Consider the following 23,967-nt stretch of genomic DNA (forward strand, 5'->3'; position numbering starts at 1 on the left):
TACAAAATATGGTATCGATATTGAAAATAATATATCTGTTAATCGATACCTATCTACTTACAAAAAATAAGAGATTGATAATATGCTGTAAATTTAGCAATTTAAACTGGATACAGAATTATCGATGCGAGTGAAAATAAATAATATGAAAAATTCTAATAATACGACATGGCAAGCCTTTGTCATAACTAGCATAATTTAGTGAACAAGCCACCTTTTACAACAATATAATTAAAATCTTCGGGAAAAAAAGTTGTCAAAATTTAGGTGCTAATTCATCAAATTTGAAACAATAAATCGTCTCTATAATTTTAACCCTCTTGGGATTGAAGTTAAGGATTCCTTGTAAACTTTAACACTCAAACTTCCAGGAAAACCATTTAATTTGAGTTCCTTTACTTCATCGGAATTAAGATTATAGGAAATCAAAAGTCCGCTTTTGCTTTCAAACAGCAATAAATTATTCTTCCAAACATCTAACGGAGATTCAATAGGAGGAGGCCTAATTGTGTCTTTCAAAATCCAAGACTCGCTTACACCGTACTCCTTCATCACCCAAATGTGCGTTAGTTCTTGTATTTGATCAATAGATATTGGGTTCGGGTAACAAATCAATGTTAGAGACTCACTTAAGATTACAAGACCACAATATTGCTCGTTGTCAAAAATAAAAGTATGGGGCATTTTCATATTACGAAAAGTCTCAGTGCACACGTCAAAACAAAGAATCACCATAGACAAATCTATAGTTGCAAACCAATGAACCGCTTCCTTGTAAAATGTCTCAGCACAAGGCACCCAATAAATCAATGGCAACTGTTCATAATCCAGTTCTCTCCAAGAATCAATGCTCAAATCATACATATCAACTTTACTCTCTTTAGGACCAGGATAATCATTAGGAGGATCCCAAAACACTTCAGAAAGCCTAACAACCTTATAGTCATTCGCAATCGAGTCAAACCCAAGCCCAAACTCTTCAACAGAACGATGGAAACCTTTGGGACAACCAAAAGGGCTAGGTGGGAGCAATCTGAAATTTCTAGTAGCCGGATTAATTAAGATGATGGTAATGGAATCTGTCAAAGCAATCAAACCATTACAAGGACCGATGAGTGGGAAAAAAGTACAACTACAATTGGAGGTCATATATGACACGTCTATATCTGGAAAAAGAGGGTTAAGAGCATCATTATGACCAGAAAGAAAAGACAATACATTTTTAAATTCTTCTGGTTCTTCTTTGATGGAGTACTTGAACAGAATGAATTCGTCTTCTATGGTTGTTATGCGGTTGAGATGAAGATTTATAAAAGTGGCGGATTGTATGAAATTGTACCAAGCTTTAGATATGCCTTTGAATCGCATGAGAGATTTCACCGGACATCTTAATAGTATATAGAACACTAAGTCTTCGGGCAATTTCATTATACTTCCATTAACCATCCTTTATTCTCGAGGATGCACTATGGATTGCACCCTTCTGAATGGTGATTTCTAACTAATAAGAGCTTTAGCACCTCGAAAGAGGATTTTCCGTCTCATTTTTACTGGACCGAAGAGTTTATACAGGATTTCGGTTCTCTAACGAACAACTTTGAACATCAGATTTTGTGGTTCATGAGTGTTCTCCAGCGCAAAAATATACGACTCAGAAGGAGCTACCAAAGGCCCGTTAACTACATCAGGTTCATTTGTCTACCTTATACTTCTCTCTTCTAGTTTAAGTGAACTTATTTACTTTTTACTCTGTATTAAAAAAATGACAACTCTCTAAATAAGGAAAGAACTTAATTTAAACTGTGGCAATTTGAGCCCTAACCCATTTGACCCACCCAACCCACCTAAGGTTGGCCGATCGTTGACCTGCCTATTTGTTGATCTCAGTCCATCTTGACCCAGTATATCTCAGTCCATCTAAAGTTGGACAGATTTTAGCCCAAATTGATGCATGAATTACTTTGCTAAAATATCTTAAATTTTTTATTTTGGTTTGATATGTTATTTATGACTATAACAAAAGAAAAATTATATTATTTGATAATTAAACAATTCATAAGAAAACAACACACATTACTTAAAGCTTGATAAGAGTTGAGCGGGTTTGGCTATGACCCAAATTTTAACTTTTCTTGACCCAACTCATCTCAACTCAAGTAACTTTTGGGCGGGTCATTATTGACTCAGCCCATTCTAACTTGTCCAAAATCAGCCTAACTAGCCCTTTTGATACCCATAATCTAAATTTTTAATTCGTCCTCAACGAGAATCTTTTATAACCACATAAATATTATGACATATTTAATACCACAAGTTTCAAAAGAATTATAGCCACATAAATATTATGGCTTGTTTGGGCTCAAAAATTTTAAAAGTCTTCGTTTCTTTCTTAAACTCGGTGATCAATCAAATAAACTCGCATAAATTAAAACAGATGAAGTATATTACAATAAAACTCCTCTAATATAATTACGCCATAAAATGTTATTTTTCTTGTTTTTTAACTGAATCAGCAATATATCAAAATGGATTCTTGTCAATTTACTTTTTACTTAAAATACGACTTCATCACAAAATACTTTTATAAAATTTCAATGGATACATTGCATGGATTTATATTTAAAATATTTGACTTTAATTGAATTTAATACTGGGGAAAGGGTTAAATTTGTCCCTTTTTTATTATGAGAAATATCAATCTTACCCTCTATTATACTTTCAGTAACAATATATCCCTGATATTATTCAAGTAGTTCAAATATACACCTCTTTCGTTAGAGCTATCGAGGTGGAAACCATCTCATGTGGCATTGACGTTCTAGTAAAGTGGGACATCACGTGACATGTTACCTAACGTAAAAATTGCATGGGGCGCCCTATTTGGTCGCCCCCTTTTAACTTATACCCGTTTTATTTTTCCGTTTGCATCCGTACCCATTTTTTGGTTAAAAGTGTTTTAAAAAAATGATTTTGCCCTTCAGGACTATTGACAAAACTGTAGACTCAAGACAACACTTCAGCATGTTTTGGCATGAAATTTTAGCAAATGAACTAAATAAATTAAGCATGTTTAGTCTGAAATTTTAGCAAATGAATTAAATAACTTAAGCATGATAAGTCTGAAGTTTTAGCAAATGAACTAAATAACTTAAGCATATTTAGTCTGAAATTTTAGCACATGAACTAAATAACTTCAGCATGCATTAGCAAAAACTCATTAGAAAATTACATATTGCAAGACAAAAACTTAAGCATATTTAGTCTGAAGTTTTCGCAAATGAACTAAATAATTTCAGCATGTTTAAACTAAAGTTTTAGCAAATGAACTAAATAACTTCAGCATGTGTTAGTCTGAAATTTTAACAAACGAACTAAATAACTTAAGCATGTTTAGTCTGAAATTTTAGCAAATGAACTAAAGAACTTAAGCATGTTTAGTCTGAAATTTTAGCAAATGAACTAAATAACTTCAGCATGCATTAGCAAAAACTCATTAGAAAATTACATATTGCAAGATAAAAACTTAAGCATGTTTAGTCTGAAATTTTCGCAAATGAACTAAATAACTTCAGCATGTTTAAACTGATATTTTAGCAAATGAACTAAATAACTTCAGCATGTTTAGTCTAAAATTTTAGCAAATAAACTAAATAACTTCAGCATATTTAGACTGAAGTTTTGGATAAAACTCATAACAAAACTGTTGACTGCAGGATAAATAACTTCAACATGCATTAGCATGAAGTTTTAGCTTCAATGTAAAACAACTTCAGCTGCTACTGTAATTGGCTGGAGTTTTACACCATCTCACGTGCTAATGAATAACTCCTGGTATTGTAAAACAACGTCATCTCCAAACGTTAGCATGCTGCTACGTTTATCAGGGCTTGTTTTACAGTATGCTAATGCGAATGAGGTCATCTCCAAAGTAGCATGCTAATGCTAATAATATCAGGGGTATAATTATCATATTATTACGAATTTTTTGTCAACTGGCTACCAAATCAATAATTTTTAAAAATGGGGTACATATTAAAAGGTGGCACAAATATAGGGTACGACTGCAAATCTACTTTGCTACAAGTTGGTGATTTGGAAAAAAATCAACAAGAAATTAGACTTTATACATTGATTATTCGATAAAAAGTAATAAAAAAAATTAAAATTTTAATTTTACACTAATAAAAAACTCTCAAAAAGCGTCCAAAGCATACTGACCGACATTGGTCGGAAAGAAATACCGACCGAAATTGGTCGGAAATAAAGTAAAATGATCGAAAAAATCAAATAAAAAATTATAAATAAGAATACCAACCGCAATCGGTCGGTTAATGTGATCCCACAAAAAGAAAGTTTGCTTTATCTGACACTACCAAGTCAAGTTTGCATACTATCTATAAAAGAATTATTAATTAAAATAATTATAGAATACCGACCAATGTCGGTCGGAACTTTTAATTTATTTTTTCCCGCCCTACGTCAATTGTTTTTTATAATAAAAAATTATTTATCATATAATTATAAAAATACCGACCGATATCGGTCGGAAATACTAATTTATTTTTTCTCGCCCTGCGTCAATTATTTTTTTTATAATAAAAAATTATTTATCATATAATTATAAAAATACCGACCGATATCGGTCGGAAATACTAATTTATTTTTTCTCTCCCTGCGTCAATTATTTTTTTATAATAATAAATTACTTTTAATATAATTATAAAAATACCGTCCGAATTCGGTCGGTGTTAGTTGTCCAAATGATAATACATTATTGTTACACACACATACTGTAACGACCCGACTTATCGTTTTAAGAATTAATGCCTCGTTCAGTGGCTTAAGATCTCGAACAGTTTCGCAATATGTATTATGACACGCGAGCAGAATGTTAAGGACCTAAAATTGGTCATTTTGCCATTTTTGTTTTTGGATTTTTGGAGCTCTGATTTGGGCGATTCTTGAGGGATTTTTCACAAGCTTGGTTGGGGTAAGTGTTCTATATCCTAAAGTGTTTATATTTCATGAATCCCTGATTATATTCATCATTTAATTCGGATTTAAATGGAAGAAATCAAGATTTTTATAAAATCTTCCAACAACAAAAATTTAAGATTTGGAGGTCGAGTTATTCTTGGAATTAGATAAAATTGATATGGTTGAACTCGTATTGGAATGGGTGTTCGAATTTCATGAAAATTATGTCGGGTTTTGAGGGGCGAGCCCCGCGTTGACTTTTGTTGATTTTTTGGAATAAATATTTAAGTCTTAGGCATTATTGTGTAGTAAATTGGGAAATTATAGAAAATTATTAAATTATTTGTTTGCCATGCCTAAATCCTTATTGTTGAATTTGATTTTATATGATAATTTGATGTGATTGTTACTTGAAATATTTATGAAATTTCGTGAGTATTGTTGGTTTAATATTTCTTGGAAATTAATTTCAATATGAATTTTCCTCTGCAAATAATTAATTAAATGAGCTTAAGAAGAGGTGTTTATATAATTATTGAAAAGTTGAATTTAATGAAGACTTTGCTTTATGTTGAGTAATTTCTATCTCTATTGATTGTTTTTGGGTGTTATATACATTGTGTGGAGCCTTGGGCTATTTGTTGTGAAATTAATTGATTTTGTTATATCTTTGGAATGTGGTTGTGGTCATTGGGCAAATTGTGATATGAATTGATTTTATTATGCTGCTGTGATAATTTCTTGTGTAAATTATTGTGTTGTGTGAGTTGTTATTTTGGGGAGATAAGGGTGGCATTTCACCGTTGATATTATGTGGTTGTAAGGGTGGCATTTCACTGTTATGTTTGTTAGAATATTGTCTGGGCGGAGCGATAAGGGTAGCTATAAGAGCGATAAGGGTGGCAATAGGAGCGATAAGAGTGATTATTGGTATTGTTTGGGCGGAGCGATAAGGGTGGCTATAGGAGTGATAAGTGTAACAATATGAGCGATAAGAGTGGCTATTGTCAGGGAAGATATGTGATGATGTGGGGTTGTGGTGTTGATAATTTTCATGTAATGTTGTGAGTTTCTTGTGTTTACTTTTATACCTTGTGCAATTTGTCTTATTGTTGGTAAATTGATAACAATCTGATTTATGTTGAAATTGAAAGCCTGTGGCTATTGCCAGGCGAATTATAAAATAAAATGTGGGCACGAGGTGCCATGAGTAAATAATGAAGATATTTGGCACGTGAATTGTCCGTGCAGTTGTGATATGAAATGTGGGCACGCGGTGCTGTGATGAAATGATAATGATAATTGGCATGTGAATTGTCCGTGCAGTTGTGATATGAAATGAGGGTACGAGGTGATGGAAAAATATGATGATTTAATTATGGGCACGAGGTACCGTGAAAATATGAAAATGGGCTGAGACCCGTGTTTACGAAAAATATGAAAATGGGCTGAGACCCGTATTTTTATGATTATGAAATGAGATGTCACATGGTGAATTTTTAATTGAAAGAATTATATTCAAAATATTTATTTGGAAGGATTTGTACTTAGAAAGTATTATATGAAAGAATTGTATTTGAAAGATATTTATTTGAGGAAATTATATTTGAAAAGATTTATTGAAAGAATTATATTTGAAAAATAATTATTTGAGAAAACTACATTTAAAAGAGAGTTATTTGGAAGAATTATATGTGAAGGATATTTATTTGAAAAACTTGAATTAATTGGGCGTACAAGTATTTATTAATTGTTGAGTGATATTTATGGTATTCTTGTTGCTTGCTGTGCATACCACTGGTTGTTTTATCTTGCCCTTATTCCTATATGTTTCCTACTATTTTGTATATTATATTGCACAGGTTATTAGATTAGTACGTGTCTTGACTGTACCTCATCTCTACTCCATTGAGGTTAGTCTTGATACTTACTAGGTACCGACCGTGGTGTACTCATACTACACTTCTGCACATTTTTGTGCAGAGCCAGGAATTGGAGATATCGGACTTGAGTAGAGTTAAAGTGGGGTACCGACCGTGGTGTACTCATACTACACTTCTGCATATTTTTATGCAGAGCCAGGAATTGGAGATATCGGACTTGAGTAGAGTTAAAGTGGGATCGTAGGGATTCAAGGTAGAGCTGCTTGGCCGTTGCAGTCCCTTGGAGTCTTTTCATTTCATTGTACTGTTAATTTGTAATCAAATAGTATTGTATATTCGGTCCTCATGATCATTCCATGTATTCAGTTAGAGTTCGTGACTCAGTACTACCAGTCTTGGGATGTTGTATATTGTAATTATTTCCGTTGTTAGTTTCAAAAACAAAAATGGCTTCAAAAGGTAATTAAAATCGGCTTACCTAGTCTTAGAGACTAGGTGCCATCACGACGCCTGTGGTGGGATTTTGGGTCGTGACAAGTTGGTATCAGAGCTCTAGGTTCATAGGTTCTACGAGTCACGAACGAGTCTAGTAGAGTCTTGCGGATTGGTACAGAGACGTCTGTACTTATCTTCGAGAGGCTACAGAACTGTTAGGAAATTTCCATTTCTTTCTTTCCTATTATGCGAAATTTGTTGAATTTGGAATTTGAACCTTTGTATCTCCATTATCTCACAGATGGTGAGGACACGTGCTACTGGGTTAGCTGAGCATACATTCGCACATACTGCTAGGACTGCAAGAGGCCGGGGCCGAGGTAGAGGCTGAGGTAGAGGACGAGGAAGGGCACGTGCTACGACTAGAGCACCTGTCAGAACAACAGTTGAGGAGCCACTAGTAGCTCCAGTTGGGGGACAGGTACGAGAAGCACCTGTTGTTACCCCCGGACTTCAGGAGACTTTAGCAAAGTTCCTGAGTATGTTTGGAAGATTGGGGGAGTATCTCAAACTCCTATCACAACTCCAAAGCAGCAGATTCATGGTGGTCAGGTTCCGGGTGCAATACCGGTATAACCTGTTATTCCGGTTCGGCCTGAGGTCAGGACCGAGGCATCAGAAGAAGAACAAAAGAGACTCGAAAGGTTTAAGAGGTATAGTCCACCTACTTTCAGTGGCACAGCTACAGAGGATGCCCAAGGATTTTTAGAAAATTGTCACCATATTCTCTCCATCATGGGTATTGTGGAAGTGAGCGGAGTTGCCTTTACTATATTTCAACTGTCAGGCGCAACGTATCGGTGGTGGAAAATCTATGAAGAAGGTAGACCAGCCGATGCAGCACCGCCAACTTGGGCTGAATTTTCAAAAATGTTCTTGAAAGAGTTTGTTCCCTAGACTCTCCGAGATGCGTGGCGCGTAGAGTTTGAACGGTTACGTCAGGGCACTATGACAGTATCAGAATATGCTATCAGGTTCAGTGAGTTAGCCCGTCATGTAACGATCTTGGTTCTTACAATCAGAGAGTGGGTCCGGAGATTTATTAAGGGGCTCGATTATGATATTAAAATATGCATGGCTCGAGAATTGCAAACTGATGCTCCATTTCAACAAGTAGTGGAGATTGCAAGGAAGATAAAGGGTGTTTTAGGCGAGGAAAGGGAGTCTAAGGAGGCCAAAAGGTCTCGAAGATCTGGAAGGTTCAGTGGATTTTACTCTTCAGCTAGAACCCATTATAGCGGAGACTCGAGCAGTCGGTCAGCTTAGTCCACACATCAGATTACTCAGGGTGCTCCGGTTTATAGTGCATCATAGACATACCACGGGTTGAACCGCATGCATCAGAGACATATGTAAGATGCTAAATTATATACTATTTTTTTTTAGGTTAAAATTTGTTTGTTTATATAATATTTATCGTTTTTATTTCAGGAAAGGTATCAAAGAGGATTGACGAATGGCAATAAACTCAGCCGAATTCCCAACCGTTGCCCAAAGATATGACTTTAATATAGACACATGTAGCCGGTGGAGTAATTAGAGTTATAGAAGTTTGTAGTAATATTTATTTTAATATTAGAATTTTGTAGTAATATTAATTTTATATAATATTTATCATTTTTCCTGTATTTTTCATGAAAATAGATAAAGGTAGAGTCTACGGACTTGGAGTACAGCCATCCTCCAATCGTCCAGTCGTATTATTTAGTGGTGCTTCTGCTTCACTCGAAAAAATTGAGACTATGCGTACACAAATTAATGAATTATCGCAATAATGGAACACTGTTCAAAAACAACAAGTATGATGCGAACATTCATGGAAAAGCTTAGCAATCAACGTACAATGGAGGAATCTAACAATGAGGAGAATGAAACTGATCAGGAGTAGTATTTGGAATGTGTAATATAATATTTATACTTGATTGGTTTCGACTTTGTTTTTAGACTTGGTTGCATGTGAATGTTATTTACTTAATGTGTTTTAGACTTGTGTAATGACCGGATCGGTCGTTTTGTATATTGTAGTCCCATTCTCCTATTTATTTCCTCCTCTATGTTCATTTATGGTTTTATTGTAGTCCCATTCTCCTATTTATTTCCTCCTCTATGTTCATTTATGGTTATGTGACTTTCCGGGATTGTTGGTTTGGTTTCAGAGATATTTCAGAGCGAGTTGGGACACTTAGTCCCAAGGCTGAAGGCTTAAGTTGAAAGGTCTAACTGGAGTTTGACTTTTGCGTAGACGACTGTGAAATAGGGTTTAGATGGTTCCACTAGCTTTGTATGGTGATATTGGACATAAGCATATGTCCGGATGTTAATTTGGAGGTCCGTCGGCTGGTTTGCGGTGTTTTGGCGAAAGTTGAAAAGTTGAAGATTTGGAAGGTTGAGAGGTTTGATCGAGAGTTGCCTTTGTTGATATCGGGTTCGAATTTTGGTTCAGGGAGTTTGGATGGGTCCATTGTGTTATATGGGACTAATGTGTAAAATTTGAGATCATTCAGAGTTGATTATTATGGTTCAACATTAGTTTTAGAAGTTGGAAGTTCATTGGTTTCATTAGGCTTGAAATGGGGTGTGATTCATAATTTCGATATTGTTTGATGTAATTTGAGGCTTTGAGTAAGTTCATAATGTGATTTAGGACTGGTTGGTGTATTAAGATGGGGTCCCGGGGCCCTCGGGAGAGATTCGGATGGTTGGCGGATCATTTTGGGACTTGAAGGATTTTTGAAGCTTGGGAGTTCTGGTGCAATCGCACCTGTGAGGGATTTGTCACAGGTGCGACACCGAAAAAGCGGCCACATGATCGCATATGCGGGCTTCACTGATGCTGGTGAAGGTCACAAGTGCGAAGGATCTACCATATCTGCGAGCTTGCGGATGTAGACGCGGGTATGCAAAAGCGGAAGAAGCATGGCAGGGCTAGAACCGCAGATACAGAACTATTCTGCAAGTGCGGATGCGTAGAAGCTGTTGCTCGGAACTTAAGTAAAGTTCACAGATGCACAGTTTGGACAGCAAAAGTAGTCCCGTAGAACCAGAAATTTGGAGCGCAGGTGCGAGTTCACTGGTAGGTTCTTATATTCGAAGGGTTTGAGTGTTTTCTCATTTTGGAAGATTCTGAACTTGGATAAGGGTGATTTTTGAGATGGTTTTTGATACAATTGAATAGGTAAGTGAAGTTTAATCACTTTTGATATTATATAATGATTGCCCATTGATTGTTATACCTAGTTTATGTGAATTTGAAATGAAAATTGGGGATTTTAGACTATGTTGGAGAGTGAGATTTGGTGATCTAGGGTCGATTTGTGGATGGAAGTGGATGAAATTACAACGGTTAGACTCGTAATTTAATGGGTGTTCGGAATTTGTGAATTTTGTTGGGTTCCGGGGTGTAGGCCCAGAGTTGTTATGGATTGACTTTGCATATTTGATTCAAGACTTTAGCTTTATCATTTGGGATTGTTTCCTATGACTATTATTGATTGTATTAAGTTGCTTTGGATAGATTCGAGTCGCTCGGAGGCCGATTAGCAAGGCAAGGACTTGTTGGAGTATTGAGTTGCGCATTTTGTGGTAAGTAACATTTCTAAACTTGTAATTAAGGGTAAGTATTCCTTGGAACCATGTTATTTGTAATGTGCTGGGGTGATGCACATACTAGGTGACGGGCGTGTGGGCGTGCACCGGGGTAATCATGATCCGAGCCAACTTTTGGACTATGTTGCTATCATACCTTGTTTTATTTGTGTTTTCCCTACTTGATAGATTTACTGAGCTATGATTCATGTTAGAAATCATATTTAGGGTATGTGGTTGTTTGATTGAGACTTGACGAGGCTATTTCTATTGTTTTGGGTTATCTGACTTAACTGTAATTATGCACTTAGTCATAATTGTTCATTTGCATATCATATATCAATCTCTGTTCATCATTCTACCAGATTTGAATTTTGGTTTTGGGACTTGAAATAGGTCCATTTTGTCATTTGTGACTTGTGTGTAAAGTTTGGTGTCATTCCAAGTTAGTTTGGTAGGAATCAGATACTTGGTTTTGATTTTAGTGATTCTTGAGTTTCATTGTTAATTCTATACGTTTTGGGGTTCGATTTATAGTTCCGGATGTTATTATGGTGTTTTGAGCTTGCGAGCTAATTCGTATGATATTTCTAGACTTGTGTGGATGTTTGGTGTGGAGCCCCGAGGGATCGAGTGCGTTTCAGACGCGTTGCGGAGTGTTTTGAGTGAGGTTCAGTATTGTTGGTGCTGGGCTGATGCTACAGGTCTCGCAAATGTGAGATCCTGTTTCGCATTTTCGAGGTGGGCTGGGGGGCTGGAATGTTCGCTTTTGCAAACTTTGGATCGCATTTGCGATCGGGCACCTGGGCAGGGGCGACCACATTTCCGATCAAGTGATCGCTTTTGCTGAAGGGGCATACTTCACAAATGCGAAGTCAGGGTCGCATTTGCGACATCCCCTGTGATTAGCAGACATTGCATTTGCAATGCAGTTGTCGCGTTTGCAAACCCCAGGTCGCTTTTGCGACATCTGTAGCTTAACAAGAGGGTGGGATTTCGGGACATAGGTTCATTTTATCACATTTTGAGCACTAGAGTTGATGGAGGTGATTTTTGGAATGAATTTTTGGGTAAGTAGTTTTGATTCAATTTCAATATTGTAACTTGATTTCTTATGGATTTTAACATTAAAATCATGGGATTTTAAAGGAACTTTGGGGATTTTTTTACTATGTTTTGAAAAATAAAAATTTGAGATTTGAGTGTCGAATTGGACTCAGCTATGAAAACCAAATACAAATTTGGACTCGTGGGGTTATGGGCAGTCAAGATATACCCTTAGACTTGGGTTTTGATTGGGCGAGACCGGGGTTGACTTCTGTTGACTTTTATGGGAAATGTGTAAAGATCTTAACGTTATTAATAGAAATTGGTTTCTCTTGCATTGTTTGATATTATTACATTTTTTTTAATTATATTTGAGCTGAGCAGAGGTGAATTTTAGAGAAAAAGTTATTTTATGTGTTGATTTGCCCTAATTGAGGTAAGTATCTTTTCTATCCTTGTGTGGGAGAATTACACCTTAGAATTTGACTTAATTACTTATATGTGCTATGTGTAAACGACGTGTACACGAGGTGATGCGTGTGTACATGGATGTATGTGTGCCTTATGACCATATTTGACTCGAGATTGCTTTTATTGCCTTGTTTTGATTGAGAGCTTCTTGTACTACGTGTTTCTCACTTTGGATAATTACTTGAGTCTACGTTCCATGATAGAGATCATGTTTTAGGATCGTATTTCTTAAATTGACAAAATTGGGCATTTGTAAGATTGTTACTGATTTGAGCTAGCTTTCATGCTTATATGTTGAACACCCATCCGTATTTCCTTATTGAGTTGTCCTTGTGCACAGCAATGGAAGATTGTGAATTTATGTCTTGGTGACAATTATTGGCATTGATTATGGCACATGTGGACTTGTTGGGATGATTGTTCGGGTGTTTGTACGAGATTTCTGCCGTGCTATTATTATTGTTGATATTGTACATGTGGTGAGACAAGGCGGGTTATATTGGGTTTGCACATGCGGCGAGACAAGGTGGGATGATTGATAAAGGTGTGTGGCAAAATAAGGTGGGCATTTACTTTATTGTTGCGCACTCGGTGAGATAAGGGTGGCTCCGCGGGGATGATATGTGATGGCCTGGGGCGTTTAGTGATGATGTTTGTGTGGTGTGAAAAGGGTATTTCTTGTTTGTGCTTATGACTTTTTTTGCGTGTGTCATGCATTTATACATGATTAGTTGTGTGGTTTCTTACCAGCCATTCTATGCCTTTGTTGTTACTTGATGATTTGGTTGTCAAGATGGATTTATCTACGTGGATTTGTTATCTCATATTTTGTTGATTTGTTAGACGCGTAACGAATTGAAATAAAATGAAACTTATTATTATGCATTACCTTATTTGATTTTTGATAAACTCATCTTGAAATGTTATCGTTAACTAACACAGGTATGGTATATGTTGTGGCACGAGGTCTTTGCTGTGCGGGTACGGTATATGTTGTGGCACGAGATCTTTGCCTTGCAGATATGGTATATGTTGTGGAATGAGATCTTTGCTGTGCGAGGTGATTGGCAATGTGGGCACAAGGTTCAATATGTGAACGAACCTATTTGATGATTTGTTGTTGAAATTGAGCCTTATCTGTATTAAATTGCTATTACTCATTTTGATAAGATCACAACTATTATTTTATGTTATTCTCCATGTCGCCAGTCTTTGATATTTCTCATAGGTTATTTGACTAGTGAATGTCTTGACTTTAACCTCGTCACTACTCTACTGAGGGTAGCCTTTATACATATTCGGTACCGACTGTGGTGTACTCATATTATACTTCTGCATATTTTTGTGCAGATTCATGTACTTTGGATCGTGTTGGTCGCTAGAGTTTTGAGCTGAGTTGTGGAGACTTCAAGGTATACCTGCTACTCCGCTCGTAGGCCTCGGTGTCACCTTCTATTGTTCTTTGTGCTTTTTATTGTATTTCCAAACAATGTTGTATTTTGAGATTTTTAGTGTACTCTTTGTAGAGCTTATATCTCAGTATTACTGGGTTTTGGGATTGTGCTTGTTGTATTATAATATTGGCTATGTTTTGAGCCATTTTCTCTGTTTTATTTAATATTAAGTTGTTATAAATTATCAGATTTTGTTGTGTGATAGGCTTACAGAGTCTTAGAGACTAGGTGCCATCAATATCCTTAAGGTGAGATTTTGGGCCGTGACAAGACCCCAACCTACCGCGCTCCCTCACCCTTACTCATTTTGTCTCCCATAATGTTTGCTTAAACTATATATTTTCCAAAAATATATTTTCTGCTACTTAACCAATTCCAGAAAACAAATAAAAAAATCACCTAATTTTCAAGAAATATTTTTCTTCATACCAAACACACCCTTCCTTAGTCATATTAATTTTAAGTAGAATATTGACAACCCTTTAAACTTGCATGTATATTTCATCTAGACACTTGAATTGATAGTTGTTCTAAACTCATGGAAGAATGTTCCTATTAGATACTCATTACAGAGATTTTGAGAAAATGGCTCTAAATTTTGTTCTTTTAGAGCATATTTGGAAAGACACCTTGTAATTGAAATAGGTGTAATTACTAGGATAGTAATTTGTGACAACCTGATACGTCATTTTGAGTACAAGCCTTAATTTTCATGTTTGTAGACCTCCCATAGCTTCATTTAATATTTATTGGTTTGCGTGCATGGTCAATGTCATTCTCTAGAAAGCTTTTACGTCAAATTTTGAAGAAAAAATGATTTTAACTTCAAATGAGGTTTGAGTTGACCACGTTCACCGTTTTTGGTAAACAACCTCGGATATTTTAATAATTCTGGTAAGTTCGTATGATGTTTTCAGAATTATATGCTCATTTGGTTAGATCCCAGGTTATCCGAGCGCATTTCTGCACATTATGTGAAAGATTGTAAAAAATGAGTCTTTAAGTTGAATCTTGAGTTTTGATGATCGATTGTTGTTATTTCATGTTATTTTGGTGATTTTAGATAGCGAGTGAGCTTCTAGGATTTTATAACACTAATGTGCATGTTGGACTTGGAGCTCGAGGGACTCAAGGGAGTTTTAGATGTGTTACGGATGAGTTTGAAACTGCTGGTATTCAGCAGTTGCAGGTCTCGCATTTGCGAGAACCTGATCGAACTTGCAAGCTTCGCATTTGCGATGTCAGGCTCGCAATGCCAAATGGGAAGTGTGGGTTGCTGTTCGCATTTCGGAACAAATGTTCGCTTTTGCAATATGGTCTAGGATCGCTTTTGCAGTCCTGGAGTCGCATTTGCGATACTATGCTAGGTAGAGCATCTTCGCATTTGTGAAGCTAGGCTCGCATTTGCTAGGGGATGTCCTTCGTAGATGCGAAGGTTTTGTCGCATTTGTGACTTTTGCATTACTGTTGAACTGGTTGCTTTTAGTTTGCAATTGTGACCTCTGCAACTGGGTAAAAGATGGGAAAAATTGGGACTTAACTCATTTTATAGCATTTTCGAACCATAAGCTCTATAAAGGCATTTTATGAAGAACTATTTCTTCCCAAAATCATTGGTAAGCAACTCTAGTTCATTTTCCATCAATTCCCCACTCATTAACATCAAATCTAGGAATTTCATGGTAGAAATTAGGGGGTTTTGGTAGAATTTAGAGATTTTGTGAAATTGAGATTTAGACCTCAATTTGAGGTACGATTTCAAAATCAGTCACGTATCTGGGCTTGTAGGTGAATGGATAATACGGGATTTGGTCTGAATCTCGGGTTTCGACCAAGCGAGCCCGGGGTTTACCTTTGTTTTTTTTGATTTTTTCAAAAATGATCAAAATCGAATATTTTTTCATTCGTGGGTAGTTCCTAAAGCTTATTTTGGATTGTTTGATTTATAATTAGCTAGATTCGGTTGGTTTGGAGGCTTGTTCAAAAGTCAAATCCATGATTACTTATTAATTTGGTTGCAAAAAGAAGTAAGTGTCGTGGTTAACTTTGACTTGAGTGAATTAGGACTTGTTTGGTCTATTTGTTACGTGAATTATGTGTGGGGATGGCGTATATGCAAGGTGACGAGTATGTATGCACAGTCATGGGATAAAATATGCGGGTGAGATTGGCCTACTTGTACCGTGTTGTTTCTTTTACTATGTATTCCATGCCTTAGATAGATCGTTGAACTCTTTAACTATTCATTTTCGTGTTTATTGCTTATGTAAGAATTATTGCGATACCGAATGTTGAATTTCGTATCCTAACACTATAGTTGAATTTGAGATTTGCTTCCTACATCGCTTGATACTTTGGGTTGTTGTTGTTGCTTGGTGAGGAAGAGTGAAAAGCACGAACGGCGGCGATACTTTGGGTTGTTGCTGTTGCTTGGTGAGGAAGAGTGAAAAGCACGAAGGTGATGTTGTGCATATGCATTTTCATTATGACTCATGTGAGGATGAGAGAAAAAGCACGAAGGATGATGCCGTATGAGTTTATTGATACTATTGTTTTACTTGATATCTAGAAATGTGAGTTTTGACTAGGTAGTTTCTTCGCCCATGTTGGAAAGAGGTTTATTTCATGATTCCTTATTTACTATTTTTGTCTATTGTTCTTTATACCTGCCCCTACTATGTTGTTTCATTTGACATGTTATTTCGTTGCTTTGGATATATAACTGCATAGGTTTATTGTAGGTGTCTTGTCTTAGCCTCGTCACTATCTCGTCGAGGTTAGGATCGATACTTACTGAGTATATTGGGTCAGTTATACTCTTACTACACTTCTTCACTTCTTGTGCAAATTCAGATATTGGTATTAGCGGAGTCCCGACAGAGATTGCTCGAATCAGATCTATCCAGAAAACTTGAGGTAGAGCTGCACAGCGCTCGCAATCCCTTAAGTCCCCTTCTATCTTGTTTTATTGTTTATCTTATTTCGAACAATTGTATTGCATTTCAAACTATATTTATAGTATTCTAGTCGATCGTTTACTTTTGACTCTGGATTTTTGGGATTAGCTTAGACTGCATTTTTTATGGATTCATTATATGTATTTTAGAGTATCTCAGTCGTTATTTATTAATAATTTACCTTTAATTTGTTGAAATTGGTTAATTATTTAGCTAATGTGGCTTGTCTAGCAAGTGGATGTATGGCGCCATCACAACCCTGTGGTTGGGATTTCGGGTCGTGGTAAGTTGGTATCAGAGCACTAGGTTGCCTAGGTCTCGCGAGTTACGAGCAAGCTTAGTAGAGTCTAGAGGAATCAGTACAGAAATGTCTATACTTATCTTATAGAAGCTATAAGGCTTAGAAAAGTTTACCTTCTTTCTTTTATTATTGTGCGATTTGATTATGTAATTGAGTTTGAATCATTCTATTCTTGTTCTCTCACAGATGGTGAGGGCACGCACAACATCCACAGCTGATCAGGAGCCATAATCCCAGGTTGCACCCACTACCAGGGGTAGGGGCCGGGGCCGAGGTAGAGCTAGAGGCAAAGCTCAGCCTAGAGCACGCGCAACAGCGCCTATTGTAGAGCCTCAGATCGAGTAGGAGGTGGATATCCCTATTTTGATAGTGCCAGTTGGATCAGCACAGGTCCCATAGGGATTCATTGCCACCCTAGTACTTCAGGACGCCCTAGTCCGTTTGGTAGGCCTTATGGTGAGTGTGGTTAAGGCCGGCATGTTCCCTATGGCACCGGCCGTCTCTCAGGCTGGAGGAGGAGCCCAGACTTTCGCTACTCACAATCCAGAGAAGATGGCTCACGGATATCATAATCCAACAGTTCTACTAGTTAGAGCAGTTCAACCTGTTATTTCTAAAATAGCCCGATGAGGGATCCGTGATGTCAGCCGAGGGGTTGGACAGGTTCACCAAGCTATTTCTTATTCATTTTGGGTGGTACGCCTTCTGAGGAACCCCATGATTTCTTGGACTATTTCCATGAGGTATTGCGCAACATGGGTATAGTGGAGTCCAATGAAGTTGACTTCGCAGTGTTTCGGATGTATGCTCCACCAAAAGGTGGTGGCAGGAGTATGTCCGGGGTAGACCAGCTGGTTCACCTCCTCTCACTTGGGCATAGTTTTCATTATTTTTGGAGAAGTTCGTCCCTTTCACTAAGAGAGAGGATCTCCGCAGTCAGTTTGAGTGCGTAGAGCAGTGTAGCATGACCGTTACCCAGTATTAGACCAGGTTCGTAATCTATCATGCCATGGAGCTATCTTGACCCCTACTGAGAGGGAGACGGTGTAGAGGTGTATTGATGGACAAAATTACATCATCAGGGTGTAGATGGCCAGAGAGACTGAGGATGATATTTCTTTCAATCAAGTTGTGGAGAACGCTAGGTAGAACTAGAGGGTTCATTATCAGGGTAGAGAGGTGGCATCTAAGAAGAGGCCTCATCATTTCGGCGGTTTCAGTGGTGCCTCATCTGGAGGTAGGGGTATTTTTGGTGGAGGCCATTCTATCAGGCCCGTTCTATCAACACTTCAGGTATCATATGGTGCTTCGGGCAGTTGTGGTTTTTGTGTGTTTCAGCTCCCAACAGTGCACCACTTATCAGGGTGGTTATTCAGGTCATCAAGGTCAGTTCCAGGGTCAGCAGTCACATCAGCCGAGGGCTTGTTATACTCTTGGGGATCCGAGGCATGTCACGAGGTTTTGCCCTAGGTCACAGAGCAGCATGTCACAATAGGGTACTCGTGCCATGGTTGCGAAAATGATTGCTCCATCGCCCGCTCCGCCAGCTAGGGGTAGGGTTCAGGCAGCTCGAGGTGGTGGTCAGGCCATTAGAGGTGAAGGCCAGCCAGTTAGAGGCTGTCCAAAAAGTGGAGTTCAGATTGGTGGGGCTCAGCCATGTTTCTATGCATTTCTAGCTATACTTGAGGCAGAGTCCTCTGATGCGGTCATCACATATATTGTTACGATTTTCCATAGAGATGCATCAATTTTATTTGATCCAGTGTCGTCATAATTTTCTTCATATTTAGATATGTCGCGTGATTCTTTGAGTGTTCCTGCTTATGCGTCTATGCTTGTTGAGGATTCTATAGTGGCACACCATTTCTATCGTTCGTGTGTGGTCTCTATCGAGGATTTTGAGACTAGGGTACACCTTATGTTACTTAGTATGGTGGACATTGATGTGATTTTGGGCATGGATTGGTTGTCACCACATCACGCTATCTTGGATTGCCACACCAAGACTGTGATGTTAGCTCTGCCGGGTTGCCGATATTGCAGTGGAGAAGTTCATTGGGTCATGTTCCTAGTAGTGTGGTATTTTTTCTGAAGGCATAACGGATGGTTGAGAAGGGGTGCTTGGAATACATTGCCTTTGTGAGGGATGTTAGTGCTAATACTCCTATCATCGATTCAGTTTCGGTAGTGAGAGAGTTTCTGGATGTGTTCCCCGCAAACCTACCGGGCATGCCGCCCAATATGGATATTGATTTTGGTATTGACTTAGTGCTGGGCACTCATCCCATATCTATTCCACTGTATCGCATTCCTCCAGTAGAGTTGAAGGAATTAAAGGAATAGCTTCAAGAGTTGCTTGATAAGGGCTTCATTAGACCTAGTGTTTTGCCTTGGGTTGCTCCGGTTCTATTTGTAAAGGGGAAGGACGACTCTATGAGGATGTGTATTGACTACAAGTAGCTGAACAAGGTTACTATCAAGAACACGTACCCACTACCATATATTGATGATTTGCTTGATCAGCTTAAGAGAGCTAGGGTATTCTTGAAGATTGACTTGAGATCGTGATACCATCAGTTGAAGATCTGAGCTTCAGATATTTTGAAGACGGCTTTCAGGACCCACTATGGTCACTATGAGTTTTTGGTGATGTCTTTTAGGTCAGTCAATATCCCAATAGCCTTTATGCACTTGATGAACAACGTGACTTAGCCATCCCTTGATTCCTTCTTCATCGTGTTTTTGATGATATATTGGTGTATTCTCGCAGCTAGAGGATCATGAGCAACACCTAAAGATCGTGCTCTAGACATTGAGGGAGAAGAACCTATATGCTAAATTCTCCAAGTGCGTGTTTTGGATTGATTCGATGGCATTCTTAGGCCACGTGGTGTCCAGTGAGGGAATTAAGGCGGATCCGAAAAAGATTGAGGAAGTTGAGAGCTAGCCTAAACCTACATAAGCTATAGAGATTCAGAGCATCTTGGGTTTGGCGGGTTATTATCGCCATTTCATAGAGTATTTTTCATCCATCGCAAATCCTTTGACTGGATTGACCCAGAAGGATGCTCTTTTCAGATGGTCTGACGACTGTGAGGCAAGCTTTCAAAAGCATAAGGCTGCATTGACTACAACCCTAGTGTTGGTGTTGCCCACATGTTTGAGAGCTTACACTGTGTATTGTGATGTATCACGTATTGGGCTTGGCATGGTGTTGATGCAGGACGATAGGGTTATTTCCCACGCATCTCATCACTTGAATGTTCATGAGAAGAATCACCATATTCATCCGCTTTTTCCAGATCTAGAGAGATACTACAAGTCCTCCATCCCAGATTCCATCGTTGCGGCCATCTGGTTCACCGGTACTAGCAAAACATTGAGCATCAAGAAAGAAGTTTCTATTTACCAAATCGAATGCTTTGTGCAAATCTATTTTAGCAAAAAAATTCGAGTTAAATTTCCCTATCCTTAAAGATAAAATAATATCCTTTGCTTTGCCCATAAGCCCTACTAGCGTAGCAAGTGTGGTCGCTGGTGTGTTGTTCGTTCTAGTGATAGGATCCAAGCGCGATTCTGATTCTAAATTTACTTTACTGTTCTGGATTTAGAGTTGGCAGCCATTGTTAATGCGCTGAAGAGTTGTAGGCAATATCTATACGGCGTTCCATGTGAGGTCTATACCTACCATTGGAGTCTCCTACAACTTTTCAAGCAGAAGGACCTTAATTTGCGGTAGCAGAGATAGTTAGAGTTGCTGATAGACTATGATATCACCATATTATACCATCCAGGGAAGACCAATGTAGTGGCCGACGCATTGAGTAGAAAGGCTGACAACATGGGCAATTTTGCATATTTACCGACAGTAGGGAGGCTACTAGCCATGAATGTTCAGGCTTTGGCCAATCGGTTCGTGAAGTTGGATTTTTCAGAGCCTAGCTGGATTCTTACTTGTGTTGCGGCACAGTCATCGTTGTTGGAACGTATCAAGGGTTGCTAGTTTGATGATCCTCACTTGTTGGTGTTGAAGGACACGGTGCAGTGGGGTGGTGCCAAGGAGATTGTGATTGGAGATGATGGTGTTATGCAGCTTCAAAGCCGGGTTTGTGTTCGAAATGTTGATGAGTTGAGAGAGTTGATCCTTGAGGAGGCTCACAGTTCGTGTTATTCCTTTCACCCAAGTGTCACCAAGATGTACTGTGACTTTAAACAACACTATTGGTGGTGGAGAATGAAGAAATATATTGTTTCTTATGTCTCTCAGTGTTTGAACTATCAACAGGTGAAGAACGAGCATCAGAAACCGGGTGGGCTGACTCAGAGATTGGAGATACTAGAGTGGAAGCGGGAGTGCATCACCATAGATTTTGTGGTAGGCTTACCATGAACCTTAAGGAAATATGATGTAGTTTAGGCTATTATGGATCGGTTGACTAAGTCCGCACACTTCATTCCGGTGTTGACTTCCTATTCTTCAGAGCGGTTGGCTTAGATTTACATCCAGGAGATTATTCGTCTGCACAACATGCCCATTTTTATCATTTCTGACAAAGGCACGTAGTTCAATTGCATTTTTGGAGAGCCGCGCAGCGTGAGTTAGGCATACGGGCCGAGCTGAGTACCTCATTTCATCCTTAGAGGTACGGACAATCCGAGCGCACTATCCAGATATTGGAGGACATGTTGCGGGCATGCTGTATGGATTTCAGGGGTCAGTGGGACCAGTTTTTACCTCTAGCAGAGTTTGCCTACAACAACATCTATCCGTTGAGTCCGTACGAGGCCTTATATAGGAGGTGATGTCGTTCGCTAGTTTGTTCGTTTGATCCCGGAGAGGCTAGATTGTTGTACACTGATTTGGTCCGTGATAATTTGGAAAAGGTTAAGGTGATCCAAGAGCGACTTTGTATAGCTCAGTCCAGAAAAAGCGTTATGCAGACTGAAAGGTTCGAGACTTGGCTTACATGGTGCGTGAGAAGGTTCTTCTCCGAGTGTCACTTATAAAGGGCGTGGTGTGGTTTGGGAATAAGGGCAAGTTGAGCCCGAGGTTTATTGGCCCATTCGAGATCTTGGAGAGAGTTGGGGAGGTTGTTTATAAGCATGCATTGCCTCCTATCTTAGCAGGGGTACATCCGGTATTTCACATTTTCATGCTTCAGAAGTACCATGAAGACACGTCACCCATTTTAGACTTCACACGGTGCGCTTGACGATAATTTTATATATGAGGAAGAGCTAGTGGCTATTCTAGACCGACAGGTTCGTAGATTGAGATCTAAGAGTTTTACTTCTGTGGAAGTGCAATGGAGAGGTCAGCCGATCTAGGAGGCTATGTGGGAGTCCTAGTCCGATATATGCGGAGTAGATACCCATTGCCTTTTTACCAGTCCATGTACTTTTCTATGTCAGTTCAAGGACGAACAAATTTTTTAGAGGTTGAGAATGTGATGACCCGATGGATCGTTTTGAGTACTAGATTTAATTCCCTTGTTTTGAGACCTTCCATAACTTCATTTGATATTTATTGGTTTGCTTGCATAGTCCGTGTCGTTTTCCAGAAAACTTTTCTGTAAAATGTTGAAGAAAAAGTGATTTTTGAATTAAAATGAGGTTTGAGTTGACGACGGTCAATATTTTTGGTAAACGACATCGAACTGGTATTTTGACAATTCCGGTAGGTTCATATGATGTTTTTTGCCTTGTACGCACGTTTGATTGGGGTCCCAGGTGACCCAAGCGCATTTCAGCGCATTATGTGAAGGATTGTGAAAAATGAATTTTTAAGTTGAATATTGAGTTTTGATGATCGATTATTGCTATTTGATGTTATTTTGGTGATTTGAGGTAGCAAGCGAGTTTGTAGCATGTTTGTACACTTATGTGCATGTTTGGTTTGAATCCTGAGGGGCTTGGGGGTGTTTTAGATGTGTTACATATGAGTTTGAAACCGCTGGTGCTTAGCAGTTGCTGGTACAAAGTTGCAGGTCTTGCAAACTCGCATTTGCGAGAACCTGATCGCAATTGCGAGCCTCACATTTATGATTGTTGCACCTTATTTTGTACTAGTCAAAACAAGATTCAACTTGTGATTTCTCTGTTGCTGAAGAAAGAGAGTTGCCACCTAATATTTAATGGTATACTAGGGTACCTATTTAATTACTAAAGTTACATTATTATTAGTCTGCTAACCGGTGAGATTATGGGTAAGGGTTCTTGTTCTTCTAAGGGGAAGGTGTTAGGCACCCTTTAAAATCTACTTGAGGTAGCTCCATAGGACTTAGATTAGATTTAGAATTGATTATTTGTACTATGTTTAACTAGCTTTTAAAAAGAGTACGGCATGCTATGCATTAGGACATAATACTTACGAAAGAAGTGTGTAGTTTAGAAAAGATATGAATTTATAGAGGAGCCTTGAAAAAATAACATTATTGTATGTATGCTTGAAAGAGTTTTAAAATGTGTGTAGTGTTTGTATTTAGGAAAGCTAAGTTAAAACACTTTGTTCCTAAAGTATGGAAGTTCATATTACTCTAATGAGATGAAGGTGTTATGAAACTAACCCTAAGGTATACCTTGGCTTTTAGATATTAGACTTGAATAAAACCGTTTGAAATCTTTATTTGGGGCGGCAGCACCTTATTTTCGAAATGAGTTGATTTCCTTTTTGAAGGTCAAAATTGTGATTCAGTTCTGATTTTCTTTTTTGAACGAGGAGCTACCGTCTCTTGCTAAGATTTTGGGCTTCAAAATATTTAAGAAAAAGTTAGCAACGCATAATAGATTAATGATAC

General features: G+C 38.1%; 1 protein-coding gene across 1 annotated transcript; it reads right to left on the reverse strand.

Moving 5' to 3' along the window:
- Positions 1-216: 216 nt before the first annotated feature.
- On the reverse strand, positions 217-1,555 carry LOC107815758 (F-box protein CPR1-like). Its single transcript, XM_016641391.2, has one exon. The coding sequence runs from the start codon at positions 1,444-1,446 to the stop codon at positions 304-306; it is 1,143 nt and encodes a 380-aa protein (XP_016496877.1). The 5' UTR covers positions 1,447-1,555; the 3' UTR covers positions 217-303.
- Positions 1,556-23,967: the final 22,412 nt, after the last annotated feature.

The sequence above is a fragment of the Nicotiana tabacum genome, chromosome 19 (genome assembly GCF_000715075.1).
Source record: "Nicotiana tabacum cultivar K326 chromosome 19, ASM71507v2, whole genome shotgun sequence".
Classification (NCBI taxonomy): domain Eukaryota; kingdom Viridiplantae; phylum Streptophyta; class Magnoliopsida; order Solanales; family Solanaceae; genus Nicotiana; species Nicotiana tabacum.